General features: G+C 52.8%; 1 protein-coding gene and 1 long non-coding RNA gene across 11 annotated transcripts in view; one reads left to right on the top strand and one right to left on the bottom strand.

The window, feature by feature from the left end:
* Lef1 (lymphoid enhancer binding factor 1) overlaps window positions 1-20,928 on the top strand; it is a 93,484-nt gene that overhangs the window by 65,119 nt on the left and 7,437 nt on the right. For 3 of the 10 annotated variants that reach the window (XM_003467991.5, XM_063260612.1, XM_023564341.2), the window contains exons 5-11: window positions 2,616-2,706; window positions 4,212-4,295; window positions 6,147-6,269; window positions 6,770-6,932; window positions 11,880-11,987; window positions 15,244-15,292; window positions 15,923-15,963. In XM_003467991.5, coding sequence (XP_003468039.1) covers window positions 2,616-2,706; window positions 4,212-4,295; window positions 6,147-6,269; window positions 6,770-6,932; window positions 11,880-11,987; window positions 15,244-15,292; window positions 15,923-15,957 — 653 coding nt within the window. In that variant the 3' untranslated portion in view covers window positions 15,958-15,963. The remainder of the gene's footprint in view (window positions 1-2,615; window positions 2,707-4,211; window positions 4,296-6,146; window positions 6,270-6,769; window positions 6,933-11,879; window positions 11,988-15,243; window positions 15,293-15,922; window positions 15,964-20,928) is intronic. The other 7 variants (XM_013150600.3, XM_063260613.1, XM_063260615.1 and 4 more) reach the window with 3 other exon arrangements.
* Window positions 2,819-6,151, bottom strand: LOC106027279 (uncharacterized). The gene is made up of 2 exons (XR_001200861.3): window positions 5,676-6,151; window positions 2,819-4,903 (listed from the first exon to the last, which is right to left on the bottom strand). It is a non-coding gene; the product is annotated as an uncharacterized LOC106027279 (long non-coding RNA).

Genomic DNA, 20,928 nt, shown 5'->3' with positions numbered 1-20,928 from the left:
CGTTAGTCCTTGGGACTGACTCTCCTGGGTGCAAAACTAGAGTGACCTCCAGCTAATTCCCGTGTGAGTTTCGTACATACCCACGTGTGTGTAGGGAAGAAAAAGGAAGCTAATGCCAGTGACATTTTTCTGCTCACTGTCAGTCCCGTTATTAAATACTGGCTCCATCTTTGTCTGACCTATTTTATCCTTAGAAACAAAAACACTCACGCTCTGTGCCTCATGCTTTTATGCATCCCATACACTTTGGACAACCTGTTACTGTTCAGATGCTGCCAAGCAGCGACAGTGAACACAGCCCTTCTTCAAAGGCCCAGAGCCGGTGAGGAGGAAATTCACTCGGTCTGATTCCAGGATTATTTTACTGACACTCACAGCTTACTTTGAAGAGTTTAAAAATCTTTCAAGCTGTGCTACGTATGGTCACTGCTTGACACATGCGAGTCCAGCAGGTGATGTGGATGTACCTTGGGGACCCAGCACCAGCAGAGAGGAGCGGACACCCTTGGACACAGGAAAGCAAAGGGTCACGAGCCGTTCGGGAGCTTCATGTTTTGCTCATACAAGGACCTAAGCAGTCATATGTGCATGCAGAATGGGTGACTTTATTGCCCAGCCTAGGAGTGGGTATTTTAAGTATTTTAGAAATGTTTACCAAGAACCTCTTTGGAGACAGCCAGCATTTGACAGGTGGGGGGAGTGCAGTCTTTTCTCCCTGCACTCTGCAAGAAAGGAGTCATTTGCACAAATGATGGGAGAATGGATGTCAGACACCCAGACCCGTATTACAGGTGCAGATGCAGATGAGTAGGTGAAAACTCCACGGAGACATGGATTTCTCAGCGCTCTGAAAGTGAGAGAGAAGCGCGCCGGACAGGGGCCTTTGAAAAGCAAGCAGGATACCAGAGGCCACAGGTGACTGCAGACCAGGACACGGCGTGCAGCGAAGCTGCTTCCCTCCTCCCCTGGCAGAAAAGCCAAGTCCCACTGGGGGCAGCTGTGGGCCATGGACTTGTGGCCAGCACGGTGGCGTACAACGGAGAGGAGTATGGACAGCCACAAGTGGTCGTCTCTCTGTGCCCCAGGACAAAACTGCTTCATATGTACCCAAAAAGATGCCTCCATGTCACTGGAGCCCCGAGACCTTACTTTAACACAGGGATTAAACAGATCTTCAGGGCATCTGACTCCCAGATGTATTTTCACATTCCTATAATAATAATGACTGTGCAGCCTCTGCTGCCTCCCTGAGACGGTCTGCTTGTATGCTTTCTGTTTTTGTTTCAAACCCCATAGCACCCCGACATTTGGAGGTTTCTGAATCCCAGCATGAGTGAGGCATCAGGTTAAAAAGAAAAAACGCAACAGCAAGCAACCTCCCCCACCACCTGAGACTTGAACAGGTTCCGCCCACAGGCCCCTGCAACTTTTCCAGAGCCCAGAAAAAAACCCCTAGGTGTAGAACTTGGGGTCTACTGGCATCCAAAGATTCAGTGTTTCTAGCAAAAGAAAAAAAAATTTAAAAGGGGATTTGAGACCATTATTTTAAAAACAGCAAAATGTTGAGAGAGGAAGACCTTTTTCCTTTATCTACTCGTAAGAATTGAGGCAGTTTATTCAAACTTCAAAGCCAAGTTAATATCCTCTTTGAAGGCAGTGTTTCCTTGAGTTATTCCCATATGGTCCAGGCCTTCGGTGTCCTCTCGGAGCTGCGTGAAGCTCTCAGCATGTTAGGGCGTCCAGGCCTCTTCAGGAGGGTGTGCTCCTCATGGTTCCCATTGGCTGGACATCCACCTCCTGTGCATGGGCTTGGCAGTGGTCTTTCAGAGCCACGGTGCACTGACAGGTGACTTCTGTGGCACTTTTCAGAATCATTTTCCCTCAAGCATGTCAAGTCTGAATGTTTATGTTTGACATTTTGTAAGACCATCCTGTTCTGTTCAGGGTTTGGGGGGTTGCTTGGTTTTGCACATTGGGTCAGCTGCTACCCACAGAGGTGGTGGTCTGGGATGAGGATTCAGAGGGATGGTTAGGTGGTGTTTACCGCTCCGGGGCAGTGCGCTTTGGGACCTGGTGGTGGCCCCTCCTTGCCTTCAGAACACAGCTCATCTGGGTCAGCATGACCTTGGAGCCCAGAGGATGCCACCCTTTGAAAGGCTTAGCCGAAGTGATGGAGATGGAGACCAGATGAATCGCATCAAGTGTGGCCATTGTGGGGCCGAGAAGATTCCTAATTAATCTCTGCTCCTCTGGTGCTGTGCCCCCCAATTGGTATGCCTATGAGACTGGAAGGGGTGCTGCAGGCATCCTCGAGCCCCGGGAAGGGGCTCAAGCTTCCATTCTGCTCCCCCAAGTCAAAGGTCAAGGGCAAAGTAAACCCTTGAACAGGCTGTCCCAGCCACTCTTTCCCTGGTGGCAGGTTTATTCCTCCAGGAGCTGCACAAGGCCCTGATTTTCCAGGTGACCTTGAGGGCTGATGTCTGTCGCTGGGTCTGGGAAGGAATGTCATCGAGAGCACGTGTGTCCTATCCGTATTCATGGTGTGAAGCACCCACTCGCCTTTCTGCTCACATGTTCTGCGGCCACAAACACTGCCTCCCTGTTCTCTTTCTCAGGCATGTCCAGACACCCTCCGGCCCCTGACATCCCCACCTTCTACCCGCTGTCTCCTGGCGGCGTGGGACAGATCACCCCTCCTCTTGGCTGGTAAGATCCTCCCTGCAGCCCGGCCAGGGCTTTCCCTTTCCCCCTGGAAATGAGCTGCGTGGGTGTTCCCACGTGGGGTGGGGTGGGGGTGGGGGATTTCACACCCACAAGCGAGCCTCAAAGTTTCTTTCATTTCAGTTTGAAAGATTAAGAAACACAGACTTTGAAATGGATTGAATCCGTTGGCTAATATGGGTAGAAAATGACCATGTAGCCTTTGCTTTGAAGCTTACAGTTTTATGGATTGGATTTGTGGCCCAGGGCACCCGCTCTGCCTATTCAAACTTAGCACTTAGGGCGGCTTGCTTTTTTTTAAAAAAAAAAACAACTTATGTTTTTGAAACATAAATGTGGGCACATCATATAACTACTGTTGCTTCTAAGTGGACAGAAGAGTGCCTGACACCTGAGCAGAGAGCTTCAGGTTTAATGAAGTGAACGCATCTGTTAGGTGATAATGAAGAACTAGACCCATTTCAGTTCAGAGAGGCAAAGTGCTGATTTGGGGCCTCTGTTTTGTTCAGAACCGGGATACTGCTCCTCTTTCTGGTGTAGTGGTTGATTATTCCCAAACACATTTGTAAACGTGGGAAGGAGGGGTGGGCGGCTTGCCGCAGCCGTCCGTACCCGCTGTCACCAGCGCGTAGCTGTCACCAGCACACACACACACCCCGCCCTGCCTCTCCCTTCCTCCTCCGTTCTCCCCGTGGCCCAGCACGACTTCAGCCAGCGTCTCTCCTCCTCTGTCAGCGCTGTCTGCCACCTGGACACTCGCTGTCCATCCTTAGCAGCTCAGGCCACCGAGGTCGGTGTGACGTGCCGACCTTAGGGTGGTCTGAACGTAGTCACTGGGGCAGCGAGCCCTGCCCAGGTTCCTTCCCCTGAGGCAGTGGAAATAGAGGACATGGAAAATGGGAGAAACAGAGCGGAGGGAAAGACGGATTTCTTGGGGTGGAGAGAAATAACCCTTGAATTAGTCTCGTACTCCTTGACTAACACGTGCATAGAGTGGGGTCAGGGTGCAGTGAAATGTTTACTTACCTTTATGCAAAGGTGAAATTTTATAGCCTTTTTTCCTCCCTTCTCTCACATTCTCAAAGATCCTCAGTTTACTAAGCCAAAGGGGATATTTCGCCACTCTCAGGGCTGCGTTATACTCCATAAGCTTTTATACTTTTTGAGACAGCTGACCTTGAATTCATTATGTAGCCCCGGCTGGCCCAAACTCATGGCAGTCCTCCTGCCTCAGCCTCCTGAGCGCTGGCATTGCTGCCATGGGCCGCTGCTGGGGCTTCAGGAAGCCTTTATGAAGGGCCTTTCCTCAGCACCCTGGTGGGGCTGGGAGAGGGGAGGGACAGAGACCGGCATTGCTGGTGCTCAGAGCTGCAGTCGGGAAGGGGAGGAGGAGGCCCCCTGTCTGAGCCCTTGCCACCTCGCTCCCCCCACTCTGGCACTGGCTGGTCCTGGGTGGCGTCATTGACGGCTCCTCTCTTCTGTGACCTCAGGCAAGGTCAGCCTGTTTACCCCATCTCGGGTGGATTCAGGCAGCCCTACCCATCCTCCCTGTCGGTCGACACCTCCATGTCCAGGTAGGTGGGGTGGCCCTTGTGCTTGCATCCCGCGCCCCGCTTGCCCCAGCTCCAGCCCCAGCCAGCAGGGCGCGTCCCCGCCTGCGTGTGTCTGTGCTGTGTGCCTGGCTCCCACCCTCGGTGTCACCGCGGGGCCACTGCAGGGACGGCAGCAGCGCCTCCTGGGGATCTGTGGTCCCCAGGATGTCCCCAGCGGGGGCGTGGCAAGAGGAGCTTGCTGGACTCGTGGTCCTGGGTGGGAGGGGCCGGCCGCGCACGGTGGGGTCTGAGCTTCCTCGGATTTGCTTCCGCTGAGCAGGCTGCAGCTGTGGCAGTGGGCAGTGTGTGCGGACGGCCCGGGCCGCGGGCAGGGCCAGGTGGTGGCGCGCGCGTATCCGAGTGTGCGGCTCAGGCTGTGTGCAGACCCCGCTGGGGGCGGCGAGGCCGGGTAACCCGCGGGCACCGTGCGCGAAGCTTCGCTTCCGGAGAGGGCGGCGCCCCTGGTGCACTCAGGTCCCGGCCTGTGCTGCAGCGGGAGCCAGGGCCCGTGGGACGCAGCGCGTGGGTCACCGCCCGTGCCCATCCTTCTGTGTGGGTGTGCAGCTCGCCCGTTGCGCGGCAATCTCCAACTTTAGAAGAAAAAGAAAGAAAATACCCGTGCGTGTGTGTACACACACGTGTGTATGACTTGCTTAGTGAGTCGTCAGTCCAGCTGGCAGGGTTGAGGGAACGGAGTTAGTATTCTCCCCGCTAAAGTGCATTTAAAAACAGGATAGCAACAATACAGAATTTCAAAAAAAAAAAAATACTAGGAAATTAACACCAGTTAATACATTGTGTATTGTTATCCCCAAAGCAGTTGCTCAGGTTACAAGATTCAGGCTTTAAAAAAATGATCAAACAATGAAAGCACAAACTGTTCTTTTTGATGAACTAATCTGATGCTGTAAGAACTGTCAGAGGACAGAATTTTCACTGCCGTGTATTTTTGAAAATCGTATATGTAGCATCGCATCCTTGTTCGGCCATGTCTTTGTGTTTCACCATGCCTCCTTCATAGTTAAAGAAATTCGTTTCTGGAATATTATACACCCAGGTAGAGGTCCTCCTTAAATAAAGGAATTAATGGTAAGGGCAGTGATGAAAGACCTGAGACTGTTGTCCTTGTGGAATTTGATGCTTACTTTAAAGTAGTTCGAAAGGCAGGAATCTCTGAGGCACAGCCACATGGCTCCGAGCTGCTGCTGAGAGCGTGGTGTTGATTTTTCCTGTGGGGCAGCTTTCGCCCCTTGTAAGCTGGTGGCAGCTATTTTAAAACTTATTTCTTTAAAGTGCTATACAAGTGTCATCAGTAAGAGCCTTAGCAGATGCAGCTTTTTACCTCGCTGCAGGACTGTGTACCTGGTTTTACGATGACCTCTCCCTTGAGTCTGCTGTCAGGTTTCCATAGTTGTAGAGCTCTCGCAGACAGTACTGCATCTTCAGAGGACATCCTGGAAGCCGAGAGAGGAAGCCTGGTCACAGGGAAGCTAACGCACACCTCCTGCCCTTCCCCTTATGTGCCCCTATGCCTTAGGGTCCCACACTCTTGTGTACATTCTGACTTGAAAGCTGCTTTGCAAGGAAAACCATTCCCTTTTCCCCCATCATCCCATGACCTCCTACCCTCTGGGAGAAATGTCACATTCTACTCTTAGTTTGAAAACAAAAACTACAGAGAATAATTCTGTTTTTTCACCTAAATACAGAAAGGAAAAGCCAACTCCCAGCCCCGCGTAAGGTGTAGTTAACGCGCTGGTGCGTGGGCTGCTCGCACTGGGCTCCGGCCTCCAGGGCCTGCAGCACACGCCGCTCTCCTCTCTCCTACCCTAGGTTTTCCCATCACATGATTCCCGGTCCTCCCGGTCCCCACACAACTGGCATCCCTCACCCAGCTATCGTCACACCTCAGGTCAAGCAGGAACACCCCCACACCGACAGTGACCTAATGCACGTGTGAGTAGCGGTCGCACCTCCTGTCACCTTCTGCCTCTGCGGTTGGGAACCCGTGTCCCCTGCCCGGAAGGCCATGTCCTGAGACCAGAGGGCTGTGGGCCTGCGAGGTGTGGGAGCCTCACTGGGGTGGGGAGCTGGAGAATCGAGCCCAATTGGGTTTGAATTCAGCCCAGAATGCAAGGGTGTTGGGGAGTCTCTGGGACGCAGGAGCCAAGTGGGTTTTCCCCACAGCCTCTTGGAAATGTAGTTTGTGGTCCTGCAGCAGAGGATTCAAGGAAGAGCCACACGAAGAGCCCAGGGTCCCTGCAGACTGGGGTGCGGGGACTGTGAGCGCAGGCAGCCTGAGCAGCCTCCTCGTCACCAGAGCCTGGCTTTCCTGCCCCGAAAACCAGCAGCTGTCCTGGGGGTTGGCGGTGTCCTGGGGGCTCGAGGTGGGCTGGGTTCAGCCGCTCTGCCTCCTGCCTCAGCCTCATCTGTCCCCACCCCCATCTGCCTTTTAGGAAGCCTCAGCACGAACAGAGAAAGGAGCAGGAGCCAAAAAGACCTCACATTAAGAAGCCTCTGAATGCATTCATGTTGTACATGAAAGAGATGAGGGCCAACGTGGTGGCTGAGTGCACGCTCAAGGAGAGCGCGGCCATCAACCAGATCCTCGGCAGGAGGGTAGGTACAAGCACGGAGCGGGCGCGTGGTGCAGCAGCCGTGGGCGCTTCCTGCCCATCTGCCGCAGCTGGCGACATGTCAGGGGGCATCACATGCATTGCCAAGCTGCTGCTTGGCATCCCCGGGGTGGGGATGCCCAGAATCCGGCCATGTGGGGGGTCCCCTGGCAGAGAGCTCTGAACAAGGCTGTGCGCTACACATGGGGAACTTCCTGGAACCAGAAACTGTTTTGTTTAGGTTTGGTTTGGTTCGTTTGAGGAAGGGTTTCACTGTGTAGTTCAGGCTGGCCTTGAACTCACTTTGTAGTCTAGTTGGTCTCGAATTCACAGTGATCCTCCTGCTTCGGCCTCCCAAGCACTGCACTACCATGACCAGGCTTGTGTCCTTCTATAAATAAATGTGTCTTTACGTGCCAAGCATGATGTGTGGCGTTAGGTAATGATGGAGATGTGGTTCTTGCTTTTCTGAGGCGTAAGGTTTGGTGGCAAGATATAGGCATCAAATTATCTAATAAATACAGAGTTTGTAAAAAGTCCCAGAGTCTCCAGCAGGGTCACAGGGCAGAACAGTGGGCCTGGGGGCCCTGCTGAAGCCTCAGGGCCTGTGCTCAGCCCAACCCCGGGGGCAGGCGGCATCAGGTGGGGTGAAGCCATGTGTGGTGAGGATTTAAAGGGAAGCCCCCAGGGATCCCAGAGCCCCCTACCTGTTGGCTCTCGGGCTCTTCCAGTCCAGAACGGCGAGGCCCCTCCTGCCCCCTTCCACCCACGCTCCCTGGCCCCAGATGTAACTAGACAGACACCAACCCAGGGGCAGGGGACCGGGCTGTACTTTTGGCAGAATCTGAGACGGTTTTGCCATTTTAGGCATCTAAAGACTGGCGAGACAAATCAGAGTCTGTCTAATTGGGGTGGCGCTTTCACTATGACTGCGTTACCATGTAAAGAAAGCGTCACAAGTCTCTGCTGGCAGTGCACAATGATCCCACCACCGCTCACTCCCATGGGAAGCTGGCCCTGCTCCATGCTTTTCACGCCCTGTCCCCTCCCTGTACCTCTCTGTCCCTTTTCCACCTGCAGAGGCCATCCCTCTGCTCTCTCCTGCCCTCACTGAGCACCCAGTCTGTGTTTCTGACACTTCGCAAGCAACTCAGATCTGCTCTCGTGTGCCGACTGAGGGGCCTGGCCGCTGCGCGTGTCAGCTCCTGGTGATTTGCACCATTCATCCTGAACCCAGGACAGCACGTGCTCTGAGGGTAGATGGTGCTAGGCAGCAGGCAGTGCTCAGCTGGAGGCAGAAACCCCCAGTTATCTGGGCTAGCTGCAAAACTCAGGGGTTTCCAGTTTGCCAGATGCTAGGGTTCCCAGTGCAGGATGCAGCAGTAGATTGTACTATTTTGGTGTCCTGGGTCTGATGCCCCATCTCCTTGCGGATTCTTAAACACTTAATGACGATAATTACAGCGATTCCCCAAGCCAGATCATAGCAGATGCATGAAGCCCAGCATCTTTGAAGAGCTCCGCCTTGAAACCCCACTCACCACTGGCCGTTTTCCCTTAAAAGAAGAAACCAGAGGACAAGAAGGATTGACGTATTTATGTCAGCTCATGTAACCCTCTGTGCCTTTCCTTTTTTCTCCTTTGAGCTCGAGGCCCCCGGCCTTCCAGCAGGAACTGCTTTCCTGTTCAAGGGAGCCAGTAAGGTATGAGCTGGAGTATGCTCCCTATATTTAGTGCGTGGTCTCAACAATTGCTACTTTCTCGATTCCCTAAGCCGCCCCAGACCCTGCCTGTGTCCTCCAGGATGGTTCTCATTTGCCGTCCTGCTCTGTCTTTGATTTAGACACCTGCTTCTATTTATAGGCCTTGAAGCACTTTGATTAAGGTCAGGTTTTCTAACCCTTCAAACTCCCCCCTGGCACGGCCGGCCCCGCAAGCTCTTCAAAGTCCTGGCTTCAGCACCCTGAGGTTTTACCCTGGGATGATTAGAGTTCTTAAAAGTGGATCTTAAATCCATCACGGACATTTTATCCTTTTTAAAAATTCATCCTTACCATCTCTCTAAACAGAAATGTTCATTTTCATGAATTAAAGCTTTCTGAATGTATGCTATCAATACAAATGACATACATCTTATTTTAATATTAACTTTCACTTTTCAGACTTCTGTGGCTCATAAAGGAAGCCCATTTGCCACAAGTTTATGGCCCGAAGGAACTCGATCAGTTTTTTAAAATTCAAGTGAGCATTTCTCCCCACAATTTGGTGAAAACTTTGATCATGAAATTTAACGTTTTGAAAACTTTGTATTTTTCAGTAAGAGGCAGAAGAATATTTTGGAAACTCCTCTTAAGGAAAGGCTCTTCTTCTAGTCTGGCTTTATTCCCCAGTGTTTCTGTCTGGTCTGTGATTTTTTTTTTTTTTTTGTGAGTAGGTTTTGTGCATTAGAAACGTCAGCAAACTGAAACAGTTGGGGACAAAAGTGTCTTAGTTACAGAAACAAAACATCCAGTGCCCACTGTTAGGGGAGAAAAGGTTTATTTAGCTCCCAGTTGGTAGAGGTTTCAGTCCATGATTGGCTGGCTCTTTCTGTCCAGTGTTATACACGGGGCTACCAGCCGGGGCAGGTGTACCAATCACACCGTTAACCCCAGTTTTGGACCATAAATCCATCACAAATGCTAGACTCAGCTGCCTCCTAAAAGCCCGCCTCTACGAGGCTTTGGGGGACATCCAGACACAAACCCAAACAGCAAGGGAATAGTTCAGTCCGCGCCCTGCTTTTTCTCCTTGTCTGTTTCCCAGTTTTGTCAGCGGGCCTCTTCCGCCAGCCTCACTGCCCTGTTAGCTGAAGGAGGCCTGGCCACAAAGGAAGGAGGCCTCGCCGTGGCACGCACCGTGGAAGTTCATTTTATTCACAATTCTCGGTTTTCTCAGCAAGTTCTAAAGCTGCCGCAGGTGGCACAGCATCATCCTGGCCCTGTGGTAGCGAAAGGCGCTGCATGTAAGGAAGGGCGTGTCCGAGCGTGAAAAACAAAGTTCAGCAAGGCCTTCTTTCTGGGTTTCTTGCTTTCTGGTTCTTTCCCTTTTCCTCTGCCCAGCTGGTTGGGACCGGTGCTGAGTGTGGGGTCCCGGTGATCCGTGTTTCTGGCCTGCTCTGCTGGGCAGCCTGGTACCGGCGCATTCCTGGCTCCTCGGCCCTCGGGACCACAGGGCGGGCTGCAGGCTGGGCGGCTTTTCCTGCCTCAGAGTCCACGCTGGCTGCCCAGGCCGTCTGAAGCTGCATCGGTGCGGGGCTGTTTCTTCTTCTAGCACAGAGATCTGGGTTGCACTTTTTCTCCTCAAGGTTGCTTCTGTTTTTGGCCTCCTCCTTCCAGCTTACTTTGTCAACCAAATCGTGTGGCCTGGTCTGCCTTGGTGTTCACACAGAGCCCTGCCCTGCTCCCAGTTGGCAGCTTCACCTCCGCACTTTACAAAGGCTGTGCCCAAGCAGAGGGCCTGGCTCCTGGGGGCTCGTGCAGGAAGCCACTGCTGCCCGGCTTCCAGTCCTGTTTGTCAGACCAGAGCCCGGGCCCTGCTGCCGCCCCCGGAGAGCTTCTGGATGGCTTCCTACACACACTCAGGGTGGGGGCCAAGTGCATGTATATTCAGGGTGGCCTCCCCCCTCATCTGCCTCTCCCCTGCTTCTCCCTTTCCTTCCCCTACCCCCATCATCTGTTCCTATTTTATTTATTTTTTTTGGTACCAGAGATCGAACTCATGACCACGTGCTCGCAAGATGAGCACTTACGCCACTGAGCGAAACCCGCAGCCCTTTGTTCCTATTTTGAAAACTACCAGTTTTATTGGTGAGACAGGGTCTCACATGTAGTCCAGGCTTCCCTCCAGGCACCGATCCTGCTGCCTCAGCCTCCTGAGTGCTGGGATTACAGGCATGCACCACCACGCTGGCTTTTCCTATTTTAAATCACTTTGTAAAGAAACGAGATCAGCAAGAATAAGATCAGTCACAGGGTGGGCCAGGCCAGGCAAGGAGCAGGCAGAGAGGCCCACGCCCAGGAGCTGGGGCCGCAGAGGCAGCGGAGATTCAGGCTGAGGCCCCCTGCCGCCGCCTCCACCTCTCAGCTGTCCTGCGTGGCCACTGGTGCCCAGATCCAGCCCGTTCTGGAAGGCTGAATGGCACCTTCAGCCATTGGGACGCAGGACAAACTTGAGTCTGCGTGGAACCTGACACGCAGATGTGTGTAGAGCAGTGTGTAGCTAACTCACACATCCCCAGTGCCACCTGTGTGAACTGTCTTGTTCTTGTGACACCAAAGCACGCCCACTGCGAAAGAGAGAGGGCTTAAGAAGCAGGTGCTGGGCACACTGCTCATGTCAGAAGCTGGGCTTTAGGCTCATGTGCAGAGCAACTTAGTCACACCTGTGGCTTCCAACAGAGGGAAGTGGACGTGTGCTCTGCATGTGGACAGTAGTGTCACTGTGCCTTGGCAGACTGTGCGTGTGTGTGGGTGTGTGCGCGTGTGCCCCGTGTATGAGCAGGAGGAGTCAGTGAAGACCCAGACAGACAGGCTGACTTCAGGGGCCCTGCATCCCAGGACGGAGCTGCAGTGCCGGGACAGGGTGGCTGTCCTAGGCCACGTCTGGAAGTCACCACAGTGTGCAGAAGCAAACGGTGCCTGGGCGTGGCCACCAGAGTCTGCTGCCAGTGTGGGGCAGGGGCAAGCTCAGTGCCAAGCTCACATGGCCGGAGAGATCCCCTTACTCTGCTGCTGTGAGGAGTCTCACCAGGCGTCAGAGAACAGGACAGAGAAACCCTCTTTGACCTCCTGTTGTTCAGAGACAAACAGAAGGCCAAGTGCCAACTCCAGGCAGTGGTCTGCCCTGAAGGCTGAGCCGACCGCCCTGCCTGGTGGCCTCCGCTCACCGCGCTCCCCACTTTGTGTTGCAGTGGCATGCCCTGTCCCGGGAGGAGCAGGCCAAATACTACGAGTTAGCGCGCAAGGAGAGACAGCTCCACATGCAGCTGTACCCGGGCTGGTCTGCGAGAGACAATTACGTAAGCTGCTCCCATCTGACCCCGCCCTGCCCTCCTCTGTCCCTTCCACCAAGGACCCCCAGGTCAGGGGGCCGTGCCTGTGAGCTCCTGCATTTGCAAACTACAGGACTCTGCAGTGCAGGCTTCAGGTCTCCCTTGAGCTGGGTCACAAGAGCTGTGGGCACTAATGCATGTTTTAACAATAAATAAAGCCTTTTAGGGCTGGATGTGGTGGTGCACACCTGTAATCCCAGCACTTGGGAGGTTGAGGCAGAAGGATCCTTGTGAGTTAGAGACCAGCCTCTGCTACAGGGTGAGCTGAAGGCAGCCTGAACTGCATAGTGAGACCCTGTCTCAATTAAAAATAAAAGTGCTTTTTAAGAAACAAAACATAGGGCCAGGGATTCAGCTCAGCGGCATAAGCACCTGCCTTGCAAGAGCGTAGTTGTGAGTTTAATCCCCAGTACCCAAAAAAGAAAGAAACAAAACATAAGACTTTATCATGAAAATAAATGTAAGTTAAAAACAAAAGAAAAGCCCATAATCTCACCATGTAAAGACAGTATTTGTAACCTTGCCTTACATTCCAGAATTTTATTTTTTACTTGGACATAAATATATATGTACAGGTATTTTGTGTCATAATATATGCAGAAAGTATGAAATTATATATACATATATATATATATACATAGTAAGAAATAATATAAAGTAAGAAATTATATATATATATGTATATATATATATATATATATATATATATATCTGAAGCATTCATCTTTTATGGCATAGTGTTTCTATATATCAGTGTGCCCTTCAGTGAATGTCATACTTTAGTTCAACATTATTTTCTTTTAGATATTTAAGGTTTCTATTTTCTTCCCTTAAAATTACTAATAATCCTGCAGTGAATGTGTCTGTTCAAACAGATTTCCCCTGTAGGATGGATTGGTAGCCATGGAAGTGTTGCATTAAAGGATATAAATATTTTAAAGTTCCTGACACATATTATTAAATTTCTTTCCAAATTATATTATATTGTATATAATATATTGGATTGTATAGTGTATTGGCTTATATTACTTTACAATTCCTGTAAACAGTGTATTCAGGTTTTTTCTTTGCCACAGATGAATCAGAACTGTAAACAGCGTTTATTCTGTATGAATGCACCCTGGCAGCTATGGTGCATCTTCTTCAGGCAGAGCAGGCTTCATTTGTACTAGTTTCGTTTTACTGGCAAGAGCCACCTTGTTCCTGCTTCATGTTTTCTTTGCTGTGTAGTTTGGGCATCTTACAAATGCTGTCTTGATGTGGTAAGCACTGTTGCTTAGAAAGCACATTATAAATATTTTGAAGTCTAATCATTTTATTTGTTTTTGTTTTTTGTTTCTTTTAATTGGTACCGGAAATCGAACTCACGACCGCCTGCTTGCAAGGCAGGTGCTTATGCTGCTGAGCGAAATCCCCAGCCCTAGTCTAATCATTTTATAGAAAATAATTTTGATTCTTTGAGCTCTTAGAATAATTTAAAATTCTGAAGAGCACTCTTAGTTTACACAGGCTGCTGTACCAGGTAGAGCTTAGAGACCACAGAAATGTGTCCCTCACGGTCCTGGAGACAAAAGTCTAACAGCAAGTGCAGTGACCTCTGTGTGGGGTGATGCCAATGCATTTTCTTGCTTTGTCACCTCCCTGAGGCTGCCTCGACTTACCCCATTACATCCAAGGTTAGAATTTGGGGGGACACAGACACTCCATCTGTGGTAATTCTCATAGCCCATGCAGGACTGGGAAAGCCAGCCAGGAAGACCCGTATAGATGAAACTGTCCCTTCCAGAAAGAGTAAGGCCAGGGGTGGAGCTGAGAGCCTGTGACTGTGACCAGGGCAGAAGTGAGTACCCGCTGCCGTCGCCTGCCCACCTCCTGGCAGTTGACCTGGTCACACTAACCGCTGCCCTGAGCCCTCTGGGCAGTGCCCTGACCCTCCCGGGGGTGCAGGGGTAAATGTCCCTGCCCTTTTCGGGGGGCTGAGCCACAGTTCACCCCGAGACCTCACAGAGCACAGATTGATTAGCTGAGTCCCCTCATGCGGCTGCCATGGTGGCTTCTAATCCCATCCCAGGCATCCAGGAGAGAGCGCTGCCTTCCCCGCTGCCCGCACCACGCTTAGCTCTGCTGTGCCAAGAAGGTGTAGGGACTTTAAATGTCTCTCCCCTCCTTAAGTGATGAGTTTAAGTTTCTAAAAGATGTAAAAGAAGCATGCATATTCTTTTTCTACCATGCTCTCTCACCTCTTCTCCCTCTGAAGAGATAAAAAGAAAGTCCTCATTTTTTTTTTTTTTCTACCTGAGCTGTCTTGCTATGTACTCTAGGCTGGCCTTGAACTCACCATGTAGCCCAGGCAACCCTCCTGGCTCAGCCTTCCGAGAGCCGAGATTACTCAGGTGTACTGCAGGGCCTGGAGTAAGAGGAAGTAGTTTTAAAGAAAGCCAGTGCAACATGAGTTTACCTTTAAAGTTTTCTCTATAGTTTTTAAGGAATTGTTTCATGTGTGCCTTAAATAAGAGGCAGACTCGGCTTTGTTCCTCGCGTCTTTGTCCACCAGGCCGCAGGCCGGGCTCAGTCCCTCAGTGGCGCTTTAGCTGAAGATTCCATTCTGGAAGCAGCAGGACAGGACGAGAGTTTGCAATAACAGCCCAGCTGCCCTCCTGGGCATGAGCCTGCCTTAAAGGCGTGTCTCTGTGCTTTGCTGCTAAGATGCCCTGCACCCCGAGTCCCAGGTCTTATAGTTGCTTCCTCCAGGCCACGCAGTGAGCTCCTGACAGCTGTGTTTCTTGGGATGTGTTGGTACAATTATCACAGAAGACGTAAGCTAGGGAGGCCACTGTGAGGTGTCCTGTCTGTCGGGATTGCTGGCCTCTTGCTCGGGTCAGCTGCAGCTCTGTCCCGGGAGAGGAGGACTGGCCAGAAGCATGGCTGTGTCACTGCCGAGCCTGACGCCTGCAGGGATGGTTCTGAATACAATGTTAGTAAGAACAGAGACTGGCCGTCTGTAAGGCCACAGCCCTGGGACATTGTTATGTGACAGAGCAGCAGGCACAGTGTCCACCAGGACCAAGGCCACAGAGCGATTACACGTGGTCTCTGCGAGTCTCACCCTGAGGCCTTAAGACACGCGTGGGGGCGGTCACCCCCTCCTGTCCCTTCCCATCCTGTCTGTCCCAGGGCGGGCCCTGCCATGCACCAGCCTGACCGTGCCCCTCTCTCCTTCCAGGGTAAGAAGAAGAAGAGGAAGAGAGAGAAGCTGCAGGAGTCCGCATCAGGTAGGTGTCACGGGACCTCGCGGCCACTGCCCACACTTCCGCCTAATGCTTGTCACCACTGCGTGCTGCTTTAGCTGTGACTGTCACTTGTGTTCTTTGACTCTGCTCCTCCTCCGGACGCTCTCCAAGGAGACCTTTCTTGTCACCGTGGCTGTAGGAAGGTCCTTGTGCACCTCCGCCGCCCGCCGCTGGCAGTCCTGCTGGGGGCTGCGGGTGATCTCAGCTCTCTCCCTGTTTTCTTCCCGCTGCTTGTGTTCTCTTCGCCTTCACCCTCTGGCTTGTTCTCTGTTTACCGTGTCCCTGCAGCTCTTTCTAATAATCACATGGGATGCTGCCCTCTATCCCCGGCTGAGTCTTTTCTCTCATTTGGGTTTTTAAGAGTAGAAACCACACATGGAGGGCTGCTCTTTCTCACGCACCAATTTGACACATTTACAAAGTGCCACGTTAGTCCCTGTTTTGGGGGCATTAAAAGTAAAGTCACTCTGTGTCCTGCACACGTACGAATGGCTGGCATGAGGACCAGAAAAAGCAATGCACATGAGCCCGCCCACGCGATGTCGCTACTGCGTGTTTGGAATGTGCAGAAACCTCTTCAGAAACGTTTGTTAAAGACGCAATTTTCTGCAGGTACAGGTCCCAGATTGACAGCTGCCTACATCTGAGACATGGTAAGCGACTCCGGTCCTCACGACCCTTCCTGCCCACAGATCTGCAGAGGAAAGCGTCACCAAAGCCAGATCCGTGCTTCCCTCGTGCGGCTTCCGTGCCCGCGTGGGTGTGCTGTGACGCCTCTGCCCGCCTCGCCCCCAGTGTCCTCTCCCTGGCCCCTGACTCTTGCTTCTCAGCCATTCCTGACTGACCAGTGGCAGAGCTGCCTGCTGGAAAAGGCGGGGGAGGGGACAGAAAACCACAGCGTGGAGCGGAAGCTGCCCCGGGCCAGAGGGTCCTGGGGGTGCTCGTCCACACAGGGTGGCTGCTGGGGGAGGCTGACGTGTAGACCGCTGCCGTTCGCCTCATGAGAGGGGTCAGAGGCTTCATTTCTTCCCGCTGTTGTCCGAATCGGCCCGGAGACCTTAACTGCGTGTGCCGTGTGCAGTGTCTTCCTTCCTTGGTAACGTAGCTGACTGCACTCCACTGTCACTCATCTGTGCCCGCGTCGTGGGGTCCTTCTCTTCCTGTCCCTGTGACTTTGGACGTGGCAGGGGAGCCAGCTGTGCGCTCAGTGGCCTAGGCTCTGTGCATGGCCCAGCAGGGTCCATGGATCCGGGAGACCTTTCTTCTTCCCGTCCCCCCCATCTCACCCCTGGCCCCTCCCAGGGACTGGCCAGTCACCAGTCCTGTCGCCTTACACCCTCTGCCCTCACCCCAGCCCCGTGCGCTGTGGCAGTCACACCACCCTCTGGACTGTTGTCATGGTCTTCGGAGCTCTGTCCTGCCTCCTGACATGCTGCTCACTCCCGGGGAGGTTTGCTAAAGCACAAACCAATGTGCCACTTCCCTCCTTGCATCCCCCAAAGGCTCAGTGTGACTCTTCTGTCCCCACCCATGTGGCCACCTTCGGGTGCTCCTGCCATCTCTCTTCACCCTTGGGAGAAGTACGTCCTGTCCCGACAGTTATTAGCAGGTCCCAAACCGTTGCAGGGTGCCGCCCCCACGGTTCCCATGCCTGGAGCCCAGTTCCATCCTGAGGGACAGACGGGGGTGTGTGGCGTTTCTCAGGGAAGCATCGGCTGTAGGATACTTGGTTCCTGACTGAACAAGGCAACCCAGAGGAAATCTTCCTGTGGGTTTAGGTACCAAGTTTCACATCAGTGGGTGTCACCAGCTCTTTGATGTTGGCTTTCTGCATCTGTGACATGGACATAGCCACCACCTCCTCCACATGTGGCTGATGTGTACCGGGTGTCTGGCACAGTGCTCCCTGCTCCTGAGACCCGAACCCCTGCCAGCTCCCCAGGTTAGTGGGAGCCCACCAGGAGGCTGTCTGAGATCATAGCTCTTAAGAAGTAATCTAATCTAAGGACCCTGCCAGCCCTGCTCCATATGGCCTCAGGCTTCTCTCCAGGAGGAGGACCAGCCCTTCCTCCAGAGGGGAGGAGGAGGACAAGTAACATCACTGAGAACCCTGCCCTCAATGCCACCCCTGCACCTGGCTGGGTCATAAGGCCAGGGAGGACTGAGCCTAGTCCTGACCCGGGCACTGTTGGCCTCACAGAAGCCAGCTGTGTAAAGGCACACGCATGTGCACGCACCTTCTATCTGGGGTTTTTTGTTGTTGTTCAGCAAGGTCGTCCTTTTTATCACTGACCTTTCATGTGGACAGCAGCCCTCTCCATAGCCTCCTTCTGCGTGGAAGCCTCCTTTGCTGGCAGTGCCCAGGGTGGTGCTTGGTACTGAGCTCCATGTTCTGTTTGCAACATTCTTAGCCAACTGTAAGAAGAATCACAAAAACACCTGCATCTCAGCACTAGGGGAGGCCGAGACAGGAGGATCACTCTGAGTTCAAGGCCAGACGGCGCTCTATAGTAAGTTCAAGGTCTGCCTGAATTACACAGCAAGACCCTAACTCAAAACATACAAAAACAAACTGTATCAGCACATGAGAGTCTTGTTTCCAGTCCATGGGCTTTATCTTGCTGTAAAAGCCCAGGCTGGGTTGACTTGTAGCCAGAGATGCATCACCTGTCTTTGTTTTTTCTAATGAGTCACAGCTATCACTCCCTTTTTGTTACTTAACCTTTTCTGAAGGTGAAGGTGTGAAATGCTCAGTGAGCCCCAGCTGCAACCCAGCTTCAGGCTTTGCTTCCTGGGCATCTCTGGTGTCGTTGTCCCCTCCTCCCCACCAGTGGCCCCTTGCGTCTATGTCCCCACCTTGTTCTGTTGTGGGCAGCAGGGCTGGCAGTTGCTGCAGAGAACCCAGAGCAAAGAGGAGCCCAGTTCACGTCCCGGGGTCTCGGGAGTGAGGAGGGGGGACCGGCCTTTCGTCCTCCGCCGTCTCTGCCTCTGGAGCTGGAAGGGAATCCTGGACCTGCGGTGCGGTGGAGCTGCCCAGGCTGGACCTGCAGCGTCTGGTGAAGGCCACCCTGCTGCTGTTCACTGTGTCACTGTGAAGGGAGCTGAGGAGACCTTAGCAGAGGAGGCTCGGAGAGAGGTGGCACTTGGAAGACCGTGGTTGTCACTGCTAGACGGAGACGCGCTCTGTCCTGGAACCAAGCGTTGGTGAGGGGAGGAAAGACGGGAACGGTGCTGTGTGAGAGAACCCAGGCGGTGTAGTGAGACCCCGACTCAAAAGACAAGATGATAAGGGCCAAGCATCCCACTCAAGGCGAAGGTGCTGCTTCAGCCCTCAGGGCGGCAGGTCCGGGTCAGGAGAACAGAAAGGACATGCCGGGGACGAGACCCAGGCTCTCATGCGGGCCACGTACGAACTGCGGCCAGTGTGGGACTTCCAGGTCCTTGAAGCCTCTGGCCTCAGGGTTCCTCAGGTACTAGGGCACAAAGACCCCGCTTCTCCCCCCGAGAAGCCTCCCAGGCCCCGGTGCAGGTCCCAGGATTCAGAGCTCCATGATGTCACCGTGGGGCTCCTGTGTGGCAGGGCCTGCTGGCTCTTCCTTCGTGGCTTCTGTGGCTCATCTACTGACAGCGGTCACCCTAGAGCCACCCTGTGGCCCCAGAAGAGCTGAGGATGGAGGTGCCAGGATGAAGCCATTAGAGCCCAGCTGGGACTCCACAGGAAGAGAGCTTTATGGAGACCGGTTATTCCTCCTGTGCAAAGAGTGGAACTCACTCTGTGCCTTTAAGAAAAGTTTCTGTCAAGGGCAAGACCTCTGAGCCTGGGCAACTGCAAATGCTGATAGCTCCCTGGATGCCGAGACCGCGGCTCCTCTAGTGCTTTCCCGTCCCGCTTCTGGTGGGAAGGGCCACTGTGGGACCCAGGAGCCTCATCTCCCTGGGCTTCTGCTCCGGTGCCTCTGTGAAGATTCCTGTCACCCTGGATGGGCAGCAGGAACTGGACCCATAGTGCCCCAGCACTGGCTGGAGGTGGCCCCCAGCAAGCAGAGTCCTTTCGAAACTGCAGGAAGTCTTGGATTTGTGGGCACAAGAAGAGCCCCCAGCCCCAGGGAATGAGTCGGCTGGAAAGGCTGTGTTGCAGACACCAATCATTTGCTTATTCATTCTGCGAACAGCTAGGGGAGGCTGCTGGGAATCAGTGCTTGCTCACGGGACTCCTTCCCTGCCCGGAGGGGCTTCCAGTTCAGTGGGAAATTACAGAACCCTGTGCTCTGCACTGCAGCTGATTTGCACCCAGCATGGCACAGCGGATAAAGAACAGGAGGTGTGTGGATTGGGGAGATGCAAGAGGGCTTACAGGAGGTGCCCACGGCCTGTTGCTGAGAAATTCTTGGGCTGAGCACAGCGAGAGCTTTGTTTTGTGCTCGATCTGGAACTTGTGACATCTTCGGAGTTTGTTAGAGGCCAGATATTGCAATCATCCATTGCTAACTTCCCTTTCTTCCTGACTTAATCAAGCTACAGCAGGAATCAGGCAAAGAATGAGAAGCTGGGAGACGTCAGGGAAAAGGATCATTCTTGCATTTATTTGTCAAAAACCAACTTCTTAAATCAGGCTGTTAACATACAAAAGTCCACCATCTCAAATGATATAGGTGAAAAGATGTTTTGTTACTTTATTACTTTTGGTTATAAACTATCCAAGAGCTAGTTTAAAAGTAGAAACAAGGTAGGAGTTTCAGACACTAGAAAAAAAAATCCTGTGGTTGAACGCAGGGAAACACATGTAGGTACAACAAACAGACAGACAGACAGACAGACACACACACACACACACACACATTCTCTCTCTCTCTCTCTCTCTCTCTCTCTCTCTGTTTTCAGTTTTGGTGGGGTCTCTTGTCTTGTAGACTTGCTAATGAAATGAAGAATTAAGCTGTATTTTGTAACCAAGTGCAAAGCCCCAGGCCGTGAGCTTCGTGGGCGAGGTAATTGCTACACAAGCATGGAATCCAGCAGTTAATTGTGTGGTGCTGGGACGCAGAGCATTTAAAAACCTGTTTCTGGCTTCCACTGGACAGCAATGTTGGATGGTGCCAGGCCAGAGGAGGCGTCACTGTTTGGGAACTGGGGCTCCCAGCCACTGCGAAGGCAGAGGGAGACAGAAACACTGGGGATGGCACCAAGATCACAGCCCTGGAGTTCGTCGAAAGCCCTTCCCCCCAGCGCCCCACACGCAGCCCTGTCCTGGATGCTCCACATCTGCATGGTGGTGAGGAGGGTGTTTCTGGCCACTGGATTCTTGACTCTTGCCTGGCCAGGCTGACTCTGACTGTGGCCCGAAGCTGCCTCCCAAGGACAGATGTCACCCAGGCCAGGTGCCAATAAGCTCGCTCAGTTAGAAGAAAAAGCCAGGCTTTTTAGAAATGACGAACTAAAAGGGAACTTGGAGAAATTTTCAGGCTCGCACCAGGTCTCCGAGTGGGGCACTGACAACCAGGAAGTGGCATCCTCCGTCTGTCCTCTTGGTGACGCCCACAGGATGCCCTGACAGAGCCCTGCCCTGAGTCTGCATGGTGACCGTTAGGGTGGGGAGGGCCAGTCATGTTTACCTCGGTGGC

This window comes from Cavia porcellus, unplaced genomic scaffold (assembly GCF_034190915.1).
Source record: "Cavia porcellus strain 051 isolate PalLab524CR breed Dunkin Hartley unplaced genomic scaffold, mCavPor4.1 scaffold_14, whole genome shotgun sequence".
NCBI lineage: Eukaryota > Metazoa > Chordata > Mammalia > Rodentia > Caviidae > Cavia > Cavia porcellus.
The sequence above is the reverse complement of the archived record's forward strand: the minus strand, read 5'-3'. Positions and strand labels throughout refer to the sequence as shown.